Raw genomic sequence first — 15,558 nt, forward strand, 5'->3', positions numbered from 1 at the left:
TTTGCGCTTTCATAATGATATCAGTTTAATCTAAACGCTTCCGTGATATAACAATGCTTAAAAATGACGAAGATTAAACTTTTGAAGCCTTTTTGTTTTTATTCCTGGTTTCATCAGATGATCATGGTTAACGGCTTCACAGAACAATAAAAGCTACAACGCGTAACGGCGCCTTTTCATTTAAACAAACCAAAGTTCGAAAACGTCGTCAGTTGGGCACGTGGTGCGATTGAAGGGCGAAGGCAACGACTAGGGACATACGACAGCGCGGAAACTACCCCAGCTTTGGGTAGTCGACTGGACTCAGCCTGGTTAATCTCCCTGGCTTTACCCATGTAAGTATATAAATAACGGTCGCCCCGCGTGCCTTCTTATCTTATGTACTATCGCGCGGCGCTCGCTGGCCGCTTCTCGAGCCTTTCTTTTTAAGCGGTGTGCACATAAAGTGCTTTACCGAATCTTGATATGCCCCTTTCTAGGCCTCGGTAGCGATGGCTGCCCGCAACCTTTGCTCTGGCGTCTCTCAAGAAAGAAAGAAAGAAAGAAAGAAAGAAAGAAAGAAAGAAAGAAAGAGGAATACTTCACTTCGGTATCTACCCCGACAGCGCTCTGCATCCCCAACCTACTCGGCTCTTTGTGGGATGGCCATCTCATCCCCCTTGTTTGCCCTGCCTATACGGACCCCGCGCGTGGTTCCCGTTCTTTTAACGCCGAAGTAAGATTCTTAGGCCTCGTGTCTCCTGCCTCTTTCGAGTACTTTGACCTTCCTTCAGCTCTTCCGCACCATCACCTGAGGGTTTTCGTTAGTTTCGAGAGCCTGTGGCACGTTAGTTCACCTGTGGCGCGGGTTGGCACAGGCCGTTGGCGTAGAGCCGCAGAACTTGATGCGTCGTGCTTCGTATAGAGTTATTATATTGTTACTTAGGAAGACGCAGACAAAAAGCTACATACAAGTATATTTACAAGGGAATGCGCCGTACTTGGCCAAGAGGCAACAGCCCGCACTAGCCTCTAATCGTCGTCGTCGTCTTCTCACTGCTCGCATCTTCGTCATTGTAAACACTGTTCCGTAGCACTACCCCCGGCGGCAAAAGCGCCGTCCCGGAGCGACTAAAGGTCGGACTGGGAAGCAGTGTAGTAGGCCTTGAGCCTACTTACGTGCACGACATCACTAGAGGCCAGAGTAGACGACGAGGTTGAGCTCACAGGAGCAACTTCGTACGTCACAAGCGTCACCTGGCGCAGCACGCGGTCGGGCCCTGTGTATCGCGAAAGGAGCTTTTCTGAAAGTCCGACGTGACGGGAGGGCGACAGGCGACGGTGTTCTACAATTTACGTAGGCTGCTTGCCGTTTCTTAACGGATTCAGGTGATTGTAGAAATCATCCTTCGCCCCAGAAGTATTTTGTCGCGGACTAGTTGGTTCATAGTGAACCAGTAACGTATTGCGCAAAATACATGAAAGTCGTTCTGCCCTGTCGCTCTTTCCGCACTTCGTGCATTTTCCCTTTTGTATGGGTTCCCTGTTCCCTTTTTGTATGGGTTATATCACTTGTCGTTCAAAGCAGGTCATTTTCATTCTGCAGATTTCTCGAAACAGACGTTAGCCTCGATATTCCTGCTTGAACGGACGTTTATCGTGTGAACAGCGCGAACGCAAGCACTCTTAGAGGTAATGTAGTCGCGGAATGCCTACTACCGGAGGTACACAAACACGTGCTTATGTCCAAAACAAGCGTTTTCAATATACTGTGGGACTGTTACTTCCCGACTACCAGAAAGGTATCAACCCTAAGACGTACGGTGTAATTAACCATCATCTCACCTTATTTAACGTAATACCAGATAGATGTGAGGTGAATTTGGAGCGTCAATTCAGTGCAATTGTGTTCGTTCCATAGAACCAAGAATACCAGGGACGTCACGAAAACGGGAGGTTGTTTGCAAATCAATACTTTAACACTGTAACAAGTATAAACAATTTGAGAAACACTGATCTTAAATAAAGATGAAAAGCAGTAACAATATGGTACGCTTTTATACATGATTCTACTCTATGTTAATAAAGGCTCACGCATCTGCTGGATGCAGACGTGCCAACTTTATTGCTGCGCTTATATATACAGCGATTAAGCGATATTTATTTCCAACAGGCCTTTCTACATCTCGTCGTGAGCGAAAAAACAAAATTACCGCCAGTTACCCGATAACGAAAAATACAGCGTATCCATAGGAGAATGTCCTTGCTTTTCAACAACGCTGAGCCCTTTCTTTCGCCAGTGCGAGGAATACAAAGATGCTCCCCCATTTTACCCGCGGCCGCTCCTGACAACGGGAGGGTGAGTACGCGCTTGCGTCCGCGGCGAGGCAAAGAAGCTACCCGTGAGGCGAGTGGGGAGTAATCCAAAGCATTCGAACTTGTCGAACGACGGGCGTAGCAATGCGGAGGCCGGCGAGCCTTCCGGGAACCGCCCGCGGGCTCCCCGTTCTTTCCCCAAAGTGGCTCGTCTCGTTGCCTCCGCCGCGCGGTTTCCGCAAGTATCCGCAAGCACCTCCCCCACCTCTACTCTCTAGGAATCTACGGCGGCACACGCGCGGCAGTTAGCAAGAAGAGAAGCGTCATTCATCAGGCAGGCGCTGCATCGACCATTACCGGCTCAGAAAGCTCCCACCGTGGGACACTCGCAGCGAGGGAGTCCCGCGCTGGTGCACTGCGGGGGCCCTGTGGTGACCGAGAGAAGGGAGGGGGAAGGGGGAGAAGGGGAGGAGAATGTCAGTCCAACGGGATACATGCACACACGAATCCTTCGCTGCAGATGCTACGTAAAGCGCGTAACAGAACACGAGGTCGCGGTTTAGATTCCCGGTCGCGTTGCGCGGAGAACTGCAAAAACGCTCGCAACTCCTGTACCGTGGTTTGTCTGCGCGTCAGAGAAACCCAGGTGATCAAAATTAATCCGGAGCCCTGCAGTGCAGCGTCCCTACAAGAATTATGCAACTCCGGGGCGTTAAACACCAATTTTAATTTTTATTGCGACAGCAATTATATGGACAATCCAGGCGCATTGTTGGCGTCGCCGTGATATTCCGTATAAGGTCCAAGTGCGATAGCACCGTCACCGAGCGCCGTGTGCGTGTGTGCGAGTGAAAGCCCGCCAGGGAAGGCGACGAAGGCAGACAGCCGAGAGCAAACACGCTGTCTTCCAACACACGAGAGGCCGCGGGGGGGTGAGGGGGGGGAGGTGTTGTGCTCCGACATCAAGTGCGTATTTCGCGACCGGGCGCAACTGATAATCGCGGCTCAATCTCGTGTGCCATATATGGAGGAAAGTGGGGAGGCAACACGGGAGGGAGAGGAAGCGGCTTCGACCCCGCCAACAAGTTCGTACTATGCACAGTCGCGCGAGCCGTATCCTAAACGGGATCCGCAGACGGCTCATACCTTTGTGCGCGCTGTGTTCTCGCCGCTCTTGCATTGAAGCGGTAGACAACACCAAGTTCACTTCGCTCGCTGCTGCTGCCGCACATGCTCGCACCGGCATTTTAACAGCGAGCGTCCGCGCTCATCGAGTGTTATGTGTTCATGTTCGTGCACACTGACACCATGCTTAATTCACTTAGAAAGCGAATGTTTCCAAGTTTATACGGCCGGTAAAATTATTATCCTTGCTTGGTATAGCTGTATACTAATTTGCTATCGCAATCGATGCTCAGGCTTTCGGGTGAAACTGCGACTTTTTTTTAAAGCGTATCCTGCTCTGACGCGTGCAAACAGGGAGAAACGGCGAACCGCGAACAAGGCACCTCCAGGACAATATGGGCATGCTCGACACGTAGCCTCTCCCTTTTGAGGCGGATATCAGGACAGCACTGCGTGCGAGGTCACCGTGGTAAAACCATCTTGGAATTTGCCCCGAAATTCGAAAGCCCCAGAAGCAAAGCCCTCACACTGAATTTCCGAAACATCGGGACTTATTAGTAGGAATTTGGAAAATCTTAAAAATAAAGGGAGTGCGTGTTCGCATATTGTTGCTTTTTCGTGTTCTTGTCGCATTTCTTTCTTCTTGTGTGGGTCCTTGACTTCTTATAATTGTGCGTTGCTCACACTCAGCTAACCGAAAAGCATATTGAGTCGTTCCAAACGGAGCTGGTGCCCCCTCAGCGATGTCGTACATGGATACGCAAATTATTCTGTGTTCGCTATTGACGGCGAGTAAGAAATAATTAACTGGCTCTTACGCGATATAATATGTGAAGCTTCTATCCGGTGCACACTGCACTGGCCCACTAATTGGTTATGTTACTGAATCTGCCCGTTCTCAGTGTGAAGTAAATGCTGCTCATACTTGCTTCGCGCCTGAGTCATGCGTTAACACGCAGGAGCTAGAACTTTCCCTGCGACTGCGTGTAAATATTAGAAAATAATTGTATTGCACTCATATCAATCTTGGTAAGTTTAGAGTACACGACGATCGAGGTGACAAAGCCAGGTTTGCGAGCATACTGGTTCTCCAAATGTCACGACTTGCGCGTACGCACATGCAGATAGACGCGCCCCTATGTCTCGAGGCGCCACTACATATGCGCCAAAGCCTCAGCCGATAGGCGCACGCCCCGCGGGCGACGGCTTACGGACACTCTATGCAACGCAATGTGCATCGTGTGTACCATCAACTGCCTCGGTGGCTCAGTAGATATGGTGTTCTGCTTCTCGGAATAAGTTCTTGGTTTCGATTTCCTATCTTGGCGGTTCCAATCCAGCGGGGACAGTGTGCACAAACGCTCCTTTACTGCGCTATGTGCGCGTATTAAAGAACTCCATGTGGCCAGATCTAATCTAATGACCTCAACAACAGCGTCACTCGTGTTACTTTGCCACGTTGAACTCCGTCGATCAAATCAGCATATGCTAACCTTACGCTCTGCGTGCGCACTCAAGCGCGCGACCATTGAAGATCAAGAAAACACGACGCCGAACGGCGCTAGTCTCGCGCCAACTTCGCTTTTTTGTCGTCGACAGTAACTGCGCTGCTATGCGTAACAAATGAAGACGCGCGAGGCCGCCCTCCAACGGCTGTTACGAGCGCGCAATGAAGCAAACCGATTTGTTAATGCCGAAAGAATAAAGTTCTCTTCGCCACCTTGCTTGGAATGGCAGAGCCACTGGTTCGGCGCGACGATTGGAGGCCACTCAACGGTCGCCGACAATGCGCGCTAAACCGACGCAGCCGCGACCGGGAGGGCGCCGAGCTCGTCCCCTCCGCACTGATCCCCACCTACAACGGCAAACATGTGCTTGCACCGCCCTTCGCGGTCTCGTGCGTAGCACGTGTTCCTCGCTGCAGCGGCACATTTTACGTTCTTTTTTTTTTCTCGTTTTAACAAAAACGGGTGTGCTATGTTTAAAAAGAAAAGAAAAACGAGAAGAAGAAGTGGCGGCAGCCAGTTTTCCTTTCGCTCGATCCCTCTCGCCGCTTTCTTGTGCGTTCCCGCTACTCTGAAGTGGCCCGCACGGTGGGGGAAAATGATAGTGCGGCGGGGAGGGCGACGGAAAGTAGAAAGAGCGAGATGGAGATAAATGCAAAAGAAGTAAACACAAGCAATGGTAACGGTTACAAAGGCAGCGGCAGTCCCGCGGGCGATCAACGCAGCGGGAGAGCAGTGGAGAAGAAAAATTCTGGAAAGCGCGCCCGCCCGCCTACTCCATGCTTCCGATCCTTCTTCCAGCGGGCTCGCTCATGCTTTCAGATGCAGGCATGCGCCACTGCCATAAGCCTCTAATTGGCGCCTTCTTTAATCGGCCTATTCTGGAAAAAAACATTCGTTTTTGCTGGCGAGCGACTGGAGAAGAAGCGAGATGCGCGAATAAATGGCGACCGCAGTGCGGCACTCATTTATGATGAACAGTGTCTTTGGCGCCTGTAGGAGAGGTTGCCAATACAGCGTGATGACGAAGGATGCAGTTATTTAGGATTGAAAAAGAACTAGTCGTTCTGATGTGCCATTCCAACACCCCCCCTTTTCGAAACTAGCAAGCTCAACGTTATACAGCACGAATGCGAGATTCGTATGGCCAGGTCCTGCTTGCTTCGTAATATGATTATCTGCGACGGAAATAACTGGACCGCACTGTCGTCAACGTACATGAGCATGAAGGTCGAACGTTCAGTTTATGAATGCATTCAGCGAATGCAAGTGGAAAACAGCGCAAGCTTGGTAATACGTCAAGAGAGGTTCTGAAACTACCGCATGAAGAAAAAGCTCAAGGCTTTTGAAAGCTTTGTAGCTCGTGCCTCAAGAGAATAACAAATGTTGCCTAGCAGCTGGTTCGAGGAGAAAAGATTGCTTCCGCAAAGACAACACAAAGAAGGCTTAGAGACCAGAACACAGGGAGAAGGAACGCAGCTGGTCGTGAGACGGGTCTTCATCGCTGGCCATCGGCGGCGTTGTCACGCACGTGACGGGGGTCGTACAAGACTGTCGAACGGCAATGGTGCTGCAGTCATACCGGGAGGACATGTTGACGAATGTGCTGGTTCCTCCTGCCGGGCAAGCCGCGTCACCACCAACATACTCGCCACACCATCCAAATCGGGGGTTGGTGCGCCGGAAGTTGGGGGGTGCGAAAGCTAGGTGAGCTTGTGAAACGCAAGAAGGCGAAAGACACGCCAATCGCTACTTGCTCCCGTTCATCACGGCCCATCGGGGCCGCCAGTGCATAAGCGGTTCTCGCGAATACAACCTCACACGGGACGCCAAACAGATGCTCGTCCGAACAAAAGCGACAACAATGTAGGCGCTCCGTTATAATTGCCCTAACATTTGTCTATTTCCGATGAAGAGGACAGGCAACGGAAACTAAGCCAAAAAAAAAAAAAGGTAGCTTGCCCCACTCTTCGCACGAGACATGCACGCGCCAGCGGACCGGCTATATTCGCCGATGTCGATTTTCTACTTCTGAGGAAAAAAACGGGGTTCAGAAGGAAACGGTGGCACGTACAACAACTTTCTTTCCGAGAAAGTAAAAGAACACAAAGGCGAGAGAGAGCGAGAAACAGAGCGCGCGCAAGAAGCGATGCATACCGGCACCAGACAGGACGGGCGCCACTGTTTTCTACTTAGCCAACCCATCTGTCTGTCTACGTGGCGGCTTCTTCCTCCTTCCACGAGAAGAAGCCAGCAGTGCTAGACGTGCCGCCTTGGTGAAGACAAAGAGAGGGAGAAGCGAGAGGAAAAAAAAACAAATCGCACAAAGCAGGCCGCTGCGGGGTCAGAAATTGCAGCCCTCGCCGAGTGCTGCCCGGCGACTCGCATCGCGTTCTGCGCTCCTCAGGCCGGTGGCACCACTGAGCTTCTCTAATCCGCCCGACGCAACCTCTAATTACGGCGCGCGATCGACTTTCTTTGCCCAATCGGGCAAGCAACGCGCCCAGCTCACGGAATCCTCCATATGGACGCGAGAGCAAGCAAGATGACGGCTCTGCAGCCATGATATCCCGAAGCACGCAACCTTGGATTTGCAGAAGACGCGCATGCGTAGGCGCTGGCAACTTGTCTTTCGGGCTCTCCTCGGAAAAGTTCATCTCTCCGAGCCTCAATCACGCTCCTTCTCGCTCGTTGTCCTTTCACCGTCGGACCGACTGTCTGCATTTTTTCTCCATTAGCGAGCGCACAAGTTCAGAGTCAGCTTTGTTAGTTTAATTGCGGAAATGACCATGTGTGGGCACGTCCCGGTATGAACTTAAACCAACCGGCTTACCTTTTTTCTACCTAGAATTCGGAAATTACCGACAGGTTTGCAGAGCTTTCACTGTTTATTCGTACTACAAGCTCGCTTCCTCGGATGTGTGTCATCCTCGGGAGCATCTGCAAACTACAAACTGGTCATCTTCCTTATGTTGGTGCTCCATGCCGAAGTACGTTGCTGGAACCCGCCCCCCAACTCCACCTTTCGTCGGCTTTTCCGTGCTCTGCCAAGGCGAAAAAACAAAGTACAATAAAAGTCATCACCTAGATGCGCAAGTTCGCCAGCGCTCTCCCTCCAGAGCTGCCAGACGGCACTGAGGTCACAGTGCCTTTGTTTCAGCGTGCCGCCAAGTATACTGACGCCGGTTGCGATGGCAGCAGCCGCGTCGAGTTACGTTCTCTTTATGCGAGACATAAACCTTCTTTAAAGAAAAACCTTTTGATTTTCCTGGCTCTGGCCAAGCAGCCACCTCCTTTGGCTGGTCGTTTTCTGCTTATTTAACCCGCAATGAACGCGAGGGATGCAACGGCAATAGAGGCGCCCCGGTGGAGAAGGCCGCGATCTATGAATGCGCCGTCGGCACCATCACACGCGGTGGGCGCGAGACAAAGGCGTGGACGGTGAGGGAAGTGCTCGACGACGGCCTTCTTAATGCGGCCCTCGCCCATCTCTGGTCGCCGATTTTTACAGCCGCTCTTCGCGGCACGTTTGCAAAGCAACGCGTATTCCTTCATTTCGAAGGAAGCGACGAGGGGGGGGTCTCTTTCTGGCTTCTCGGTGCCGTCGGTCGACGTATGGGCCCGATTTACGACTGCATATCGTCGGCGGCGGAGAACTATCGGAGGACGACGCCACGGCAAACTCTGCCGCACGAAGAGAACACGCTTGCAGCGCCCACTCTTCTCTCAAAGAGCGTCGTCGCGCCCACTACACCCCTCCTTTTCTTTGTGTTCTATCTGTGTATGTGTGTTCTTTTTCTTCTCTCTTTCAATACATGCGCGGCATGTAGGCTGAAAACGCGCGATTCATAAAAGCGGACTTTTACAACCCCCCCCCCCCAAAAAAAAAATCTCGCTTTTCCTTTTCTTTTTTAATCCCCCCCCCCCTTTTTTTTTATCCCTCGGCGGCCACGAGCTGCAGCCCGCTTTCTTTTTCTCTTGTCACCTTCTTCCTTGGCGTTTCCCCTCTCGCGTCGAGACTGCTCTACCATCCTCACATGCGAGATAGGGTTGCTAGCTTAGTATACAAACGAAGCATACTCCACGGTCCGTGAGCTTCGCCGCGGGCATCAACTCGGCACTCGGGTGTGAGCTAAGTTTCGAGAAGCCGCGCGCAGCTAGTGCCCCGAGGCCTCTCCAAGGAGGCCGAGCATCAGGCACGCGGCAATGTTTCAACTTTGCTGCCTCATGTGAGTCACGAGCGCATCTGGTTGTCAGCTTGTGCGAGGAAACGGCGGCTGGTAGGTTCAAACATGACTCGCCCCGCATACTTCGCCGTGTAGCCGCAACTGGAACAATTCTCGGGAAGATTCTCACTTTTTCTTTTTCGAAATAAGCTGCGTATGCTTCACTGGAGGGAACAAATTAAAGAGAATTGGTGCTTTGACTCCACACGGCGATTCACTAATTCTTCCTGCAGGGTTTGTCAGCTTTCAAGAACGACGTGCGGAGAACGGAACATAACGTTTAACTGTAACGAGTGAAAACTTACAATATGAAGTCGTAACGTTTACAGGAATTCCTCTGTTGTTCTGCTAAACCCATTCCCCAGCCTAGAGAGCAGGTGCAAGGCACTTCACTCAGGCAGACCACACCACCTTTCTGCCATGAATGTACTTTCTGCCCCCCCCCCCCCCCCAACCTCACTAAAAACAAAGCCATGCATTTTTTTTGTAGTTTTAACTTCACCCTTATCTAAACCTAATTGCTCACACTGCAGCGTTATAAAACGATAATGATTGAAATTAATTGATTTGTAAACAAAAGCGAATGAAAGAAAGATGTAGATCCTACGCAATGTGGGAATCGATGCCTGCGAAGCAGTTTGCAAGTAGGTGGCGATCGAGAATTGTTGGGGGTTTCGCAAAGCGTTACCCAGTGGAACAACGTGTTTGTGTAATCTGAAACTGACACAGCGCAACATAGAAATCAAGAAACACGCCGAGTCAGCCAAGTGAAAGAACCAGAGCGCTGGTTCTTTCATCTTTCAATTTCATTTCACTCCTTTCATTTCATTTCACCAGCGCTCTGTTCTTTCATCTGGCCAGCTCGGCTTGTTTCTTTCTATGTTGCGCTGTACTAGTTTTAGAATGCAATGCCAGCTCGCCCAATCCTCAATATTTGTGTAAGGCGAGCAGTTGTGTTTGTGTGTCACGACAGTAGCGAGACGACGACGACGGCATTATTGCTGCACCGGACGTTCGGCGCGAGTTGACAACATGCCAGTTGTTGGGTTCTCCGTGGGTATAGCAGGGGAGTAAGCGAAAGAAACAGACTGTGACGTCACCTACGACTAAGTTTTATACACTTCTAACTACCTATGTCTATGGCATTTGGATTACTTGACAATGAGACTGCATCTGTACTCCGACGAAGAAACTTCAAAGCCTTTTTTTTTTTTTCAGAAGAAAAGCTTTTGGGCGCGTGGAGGAGTGTTGACTGTGCCCAACGTGCCATAAAAGCACTTTTGAACTTTTTAAGTGAGACTGGTTTAGACGATCGCCTCTAGAAGCTGTGAGACGTGTAGTCAGTGCGAGATGTGTTTGCGCAAAAACTTTTTGTGGCAAGATTACTTTTTGTAAGGACAAGATTACTCTTAGTGTAGTGCGTCTCCACTGCGCATCCGCATATTGGACAACGTGTATATAGTATGTCATTGTACCATATCATAATCATCCGCCACCTACCTTTCCCTGTATTTCCCACTTCCCCATTCCCCAGTGAGGAGTAGCAGGCTAGAGACACGCTCTCCAGGCCGACCTCTCCTCCTTTCTCTTCATTAAAATCGACTCCTCCTCCTCAAAGCCTTTTCCACGAGAACCGATCATGAAGGCAGGACATTGTCGCACAGCTTCTATACGTGGCGTTAGCAACTACAAGAAAAAAAGACTGCGTTGTGCGGGCCGATCCCGAAGGCAGTGCAGTCTAACACAGCGTCTCAAATCGCTAGCAACCCTGAGGGAGGAACGCGAGAAATTGGCACGTGACGCATGCGTCAAACTTCCCAAAAAGCTAGTCGGCTCAGGCACGAAAGTATACGTGTTGGTTGGTGTATTTGCAGGCAGAGGTTTGATCGCAGCATCGATCACGCATTTAATTTAATTGAAGAGGCCCGAAACGAGGCGAGACAGTAACGTACCTAAGCCAGTGTGCCTGGAATAAGGTAAGGAATTAAATGCCTGGCATTAAAAAGATTACAGAAAGATCACTTTCGCTAAATGGGAAAAAAACTAAAGCAAGGAAGAACGCTACATAAATAAAGCGAGCGCACAAGATATACGGTGTCGCTGACGACACACGGCCCATAGTTTTCAAAAGGAAACAACTTGATCCCTTCGCTAACATCGTAGCAAATATTCAGCGCGCACAAGGCACTCGGTAACTCACGTGCGCATTGTTCCCCGGGTTCGAAACGCACACACACACACACACACACACACACACACACACACACACACACACACACACACACACACACGCCGCAGCCGATAAGATCGCAGTTGTGCCACTTATTTAGCCATTACGCACCGCGCAGAGCGGGAAGGTGCGAAAAAATAATGCCGAATTTACTGCACCACACGTGTCTGCAGATCGCAAACGGCGCAAGCGATTCAACCCTCGAAAACGATGCGGGAACGACGGTCAACACGACAATCTGCGTGTGCCTCTCGACGAACGTCAGAAAGTTCTCCTTCCGAGCGTGGACAGCGAGTCTCCCTGCCACGCAAAAGAGGAGAATAAATGAAGCACGGAATATTAGCAGCTCTGTCAACACCTATGGAAATGTGTTAATGACGCTTGCGCGAAAGACTCGAGATAAGTCGAACAAGCAAGCGGCGCCACGTCAGCAGACAGCCGTACCGATGTCACCGGACACAAAACTGAACGAAGGAAGACCTCGTGCGGAGGGAGATTCAGTGGTACCGGCGGCCACACGCGATTCCTGAATCAAGGCAGGGCTTCGCATCTTCAGCGCAGAACATAAACGTCGGGGTGACTGACACTGGAGAGAGAGAAGAAAGACTCGAGCGGGAAGAATCGTCTCGCGGTGGCCAGGGCAAGGAAAAAGAAAAATCCAAAGAGAGGCTACGAGCCAATCAACAAAACGTCGCGAGAAGATAACACTCATCGATGGCAAGATCGAGACAAGCCGTGAAGTGGGAAACGCGATGTCGCGAAGCGCCTGGGAACATGTTTAAAGTACTTAGATAAGCTTTTATTTAAAAGCCAAGGAGGACTGACAACCTTTGCAACGCAGCCGCTCGTAATGTCCTTAATTAAACTTTCTCGCAACAGGCCTTCATTACAAACAAAGCAAACATATCGACGACGCTGCTTTGCCCCTCGTCTCGTTTCTTTTCGCTGTGTTTCACAATCAATGGCGTGAGTTGAGATTTGGTAGATGAAACGCGGCGATGCGTGGCAACTGCGACCGAACAACGCGCTACGAAGGGCCGGGGTTGTCGCTACTCGGCGAAAACCAACGTGTACCGAGACTCAAGGTATCGCACCCGTTTTTTTTTTTTTTTGTCCTATCCACCTCCGTCAGTAATAATAGCCGCGAACAAACAATAGTTCGGATGCAAGGAAGCCGGCGACGTAGTACGGTGATGCGGCACGTCCATAGTATGCTGGCGTACTGCATTTACACGACCCGAGAACAGACATACAAGCGCTCGCGTGCGTGCGTGCGTGCGTGCGTGCGCGCGCGCGCGCTCTCTCTCTGGAATCTAATGCTCTTTTTTCTCCATACGCAAAACAGCACTTCGGCGGGCACATATACATGCCGGGAAAGTGCTATGCCTTCCGATAAATAGGTTCTTTCTCACACACACACCTCGAACAGAGGGAGATTTCAGCGAGCGAGTAAACCGAGCGAAAGTGAGCAAGGACAGCTTCCGCCCATCTACTGGCTCGTTGCGATTCGGACGGCGCGAGAGCGGTGTCGCACTGTTGGAAAAGCAGAGAACGTATGCGCCAGCAAAGTGGAGCGACGGCAAAGACTGCGCGTCGTCTGCGCTGCTCACTTTTTCAGCCGACCTGTCACTTTCTCGCAGACACGTGGCGTAGCGCCATCGGCGACCCTCTCCCTCCTCTCCGCGCCCGATAGCAGACTTCGAGGAGGGAGGAATTATTTTTCCACTGCGCTCCTTATCTCGACCGCGTCATTATACGGCGCGATAACGGCGACGCTGAGGTCGCGTCAGCATCCTGCAACGACGGCCACATGTTGCGGAGATAGCCCAGCAACGAACCCGCAGCGATAGGGACGGCGGCCAGCCCAACGCCGCGCAGGCGGGAACAAGGGATGCGCAACGAGCTCATCCTCGGAACACTTGCGTCTCCCCAGCCACTTCATTCACGGAACGCGTATCGCTCGTTGCCGTAGTCGGTCGCTTAAGCTTTCTAAGCGTTGTTTTATATTCGCCGGATGCAGCCCCGATGCGACGCGCGGCGCGCTGTCGCCGAACTTGCGCGTGTTGCCGTTTACAAAATGCCAATGTGTCGGAGCCACCACTGCAGCTATAGCACCGACACCTTGCGACATCGCGTTCGCTTCGGTAGAGAATTCGGTAATTTAATTAAGTTCATTAGTGATTCCCCCCTTTTTTTAAATTCAGTTACATGTGTTTCGATTTCCCGTGCAACTAACGTCCGCCTGTTCGATATCGGTGATATCGAACAGGCTCACGCCATTGATCGTGAAACACAGTGAAAAGAAACGAGACGAAGGGCAAAGCAGCGTCGTCGCAAAACACAAAACAACGCAAAACAACGCAAAGGACAAGGACGACAGGAGTGCACATGCACAGCACTCCTCTCGTCCTTGTCCTTTGCGCTGTTGAAAAAATAATGTCACACCAACTTGCCCAAGCTTCAACAATGTATTGTGTGGCACGAGCCCTCCTGTCAAAGAGTCAATACAGGGCTATCATTTCTAAATTTTATGGAATTTTTCGATATCACCAGTATCGATATCGAGCCTGTTCGATATCACCGATATCGAACAGGCGGACGTTAGTTGCACGGAAAATCGAAACACATATAACTGAATAAAAAAAAAGGGGGGAATCACTAATGAACTTAATTAAATTACGGTACATATTGCAACTCACGAATTGTAGCCGGTGAGTTTGCAAAACGCATCCATTTTAAATACATGTTCTGAATGACACCAGTTTCCCGATATTTCCCACAGTGTGCGACGAAATACGTGGGCGTTCCAGTTACATCAGAGAGCGTTTTTGTAAAAAATAAGTAGAAAAACTGTGCATTATTACGAAACGGAGAGTTTGATGGCGCGTATCTCCAAACTGCTGTCATTCTGGAAATTCATTCCAAGAGGATACGCCTGACAAGCTCACCCGCTACAATTCGTAAATTGCAATAGGGGCCGTAAATTAATTAATTAGAAACTCAATTAGTGATCTTGTGGTAATTCGTTGAATATGGGTTTCGATTTTTCGTGCAAGCAATGTCCACCTCTCTGAACTGCTACTGGCTCAAGGATTAGAATTATGTTATCTACAACACGTGATTTTCAAAAATTACAACAAACTTAAGTATGATCACCCCGTATACATACACATTACAGTGATGTTACTGGCGGAGTCAGCATGCAGTAACATAACAGATATTGCTAATAAATGTATAACTAGTACAATTGATTAAAAATAATAATACGATTCGTAATTAATAATACTACTATTAACAATAACATAATATTCTGGCACCCCAAGGTACCCCAATGCGACTGTTAATTTCAGCCTGACATGCAAGAACATCCAGCTTAAATTTTTTGTGGCGACATCGATGCCCTGTGTTTAATAATCTCTTATCCCCGCAGGCAGTAGCAGTGATGAAGCAAAAAGCGCTGTGCTTGAAGCCTTCTCTTGGAAGGTTTTTCGGGTGCTTAGCTGGCCGGCTACGGGCTAGCTAAGAGCAAGCTATGGGGCATTGCTGCCACTCCTGTACGGGCGCGCGACAGTTTCTTGAGCTGTCATACTTTATCCTGTGGTATGCCTGGTCCTCATTCCCCTTGTGGGGTGGCTAACAAGAGGCGGCGTCGGCTTATCTTCACCTCAACTTTCTTTCTTTCCTTCTCCACCATGCCACCAGATATATCCAACCCAATCGAACTGCCGCACTCAAAAAAGACTGAGCATGCTGAAGTGCGGAGGGTGGGAGAGGCAAACAGCCATAGTTGGCCATTATAATCCTCCATCAGGTTAGGATGGCATGTATGGGGACACGGATTCGAGCAGTTTAAGTGGCCAATGCGGGGTCGTCCCTCACATCGCGCTACCTAGAAACATAGTGCGCCCCATCGCGAGCTTGCGCTCGCCAGGAGTAACAGCTTACCCCATTGGACTTTGCCAGCTCACTGATCCAGACGGCGGCCAGGTTGGAGATGGACAACTGCGTCAGAGGGGGAGCGGCCCGGAGGGCCAGTCGTTCTCAGAAAACGCCGGGCAAGGGAGACCACGCGGATCGCACACAATCAATAATCGCAATACACGCTTGTCAGCTTTACAAGGTTCCGTCAATCGGTGGTCATGCACCTTACAATGAACGCCACGGTCCCGCTTAGGTG

General features: G+C 50.4%; 1 protein-coding gene across 8 annotated transcripts in view; it reads right to left on the reverse strand.

The window, feature by feature from the left end:
* The window catches only part of LOC135904029 (AT-rich interactive domain-containing protein 3C-like), a 247,089-nt gene that overhangs the window by 145,378 nt on the left and 86,153 nt on the right, over positions 1–15,558 (reverse strand). For 2 of the 8 annotated variants that reach the window (XM_065434597.2, XM_065434626.2), the window contains exons 4-5: positions 15,327–15,383; positions 2,653–2,721 (exon numbers count right to left, since the gene is read on the reverse strand). The exons of 2 other annotated variants lie outside the window; for them this stretch is intronic. In XM_065434597.2, coding sequence (XP_065290669.1) covers positions 2,653–2,721; positions 15,327–15,383 — 126 coding nt within the window. The remainder of the gene's footprint in view (positions 1–2,652; positions 2,722–15,326; positions 15,384–15,558) is intronic. 4 more of the 8 variants (XM_065434606.2, XM_065434638.2, XM_065434615.2 and 1 more) reach the window with 2 other exon arrangements.

This window comes from Dermacentor albipictus, chromosome 1, assembly GCF_038994185.2.
Source record: "Dermacentor albipictus isolate Rhodes 1998 colony chromosome 1, USDA_Dalb.pri_finalv2, whole genome shotgun sequence".
Classification (NCBI taxonomy): Eukaryota; Metazoa; Arthropoda; class Arachnida; order Ixodida; family Ixodidae; genus Dermacentor; species Dermacentor albipictus.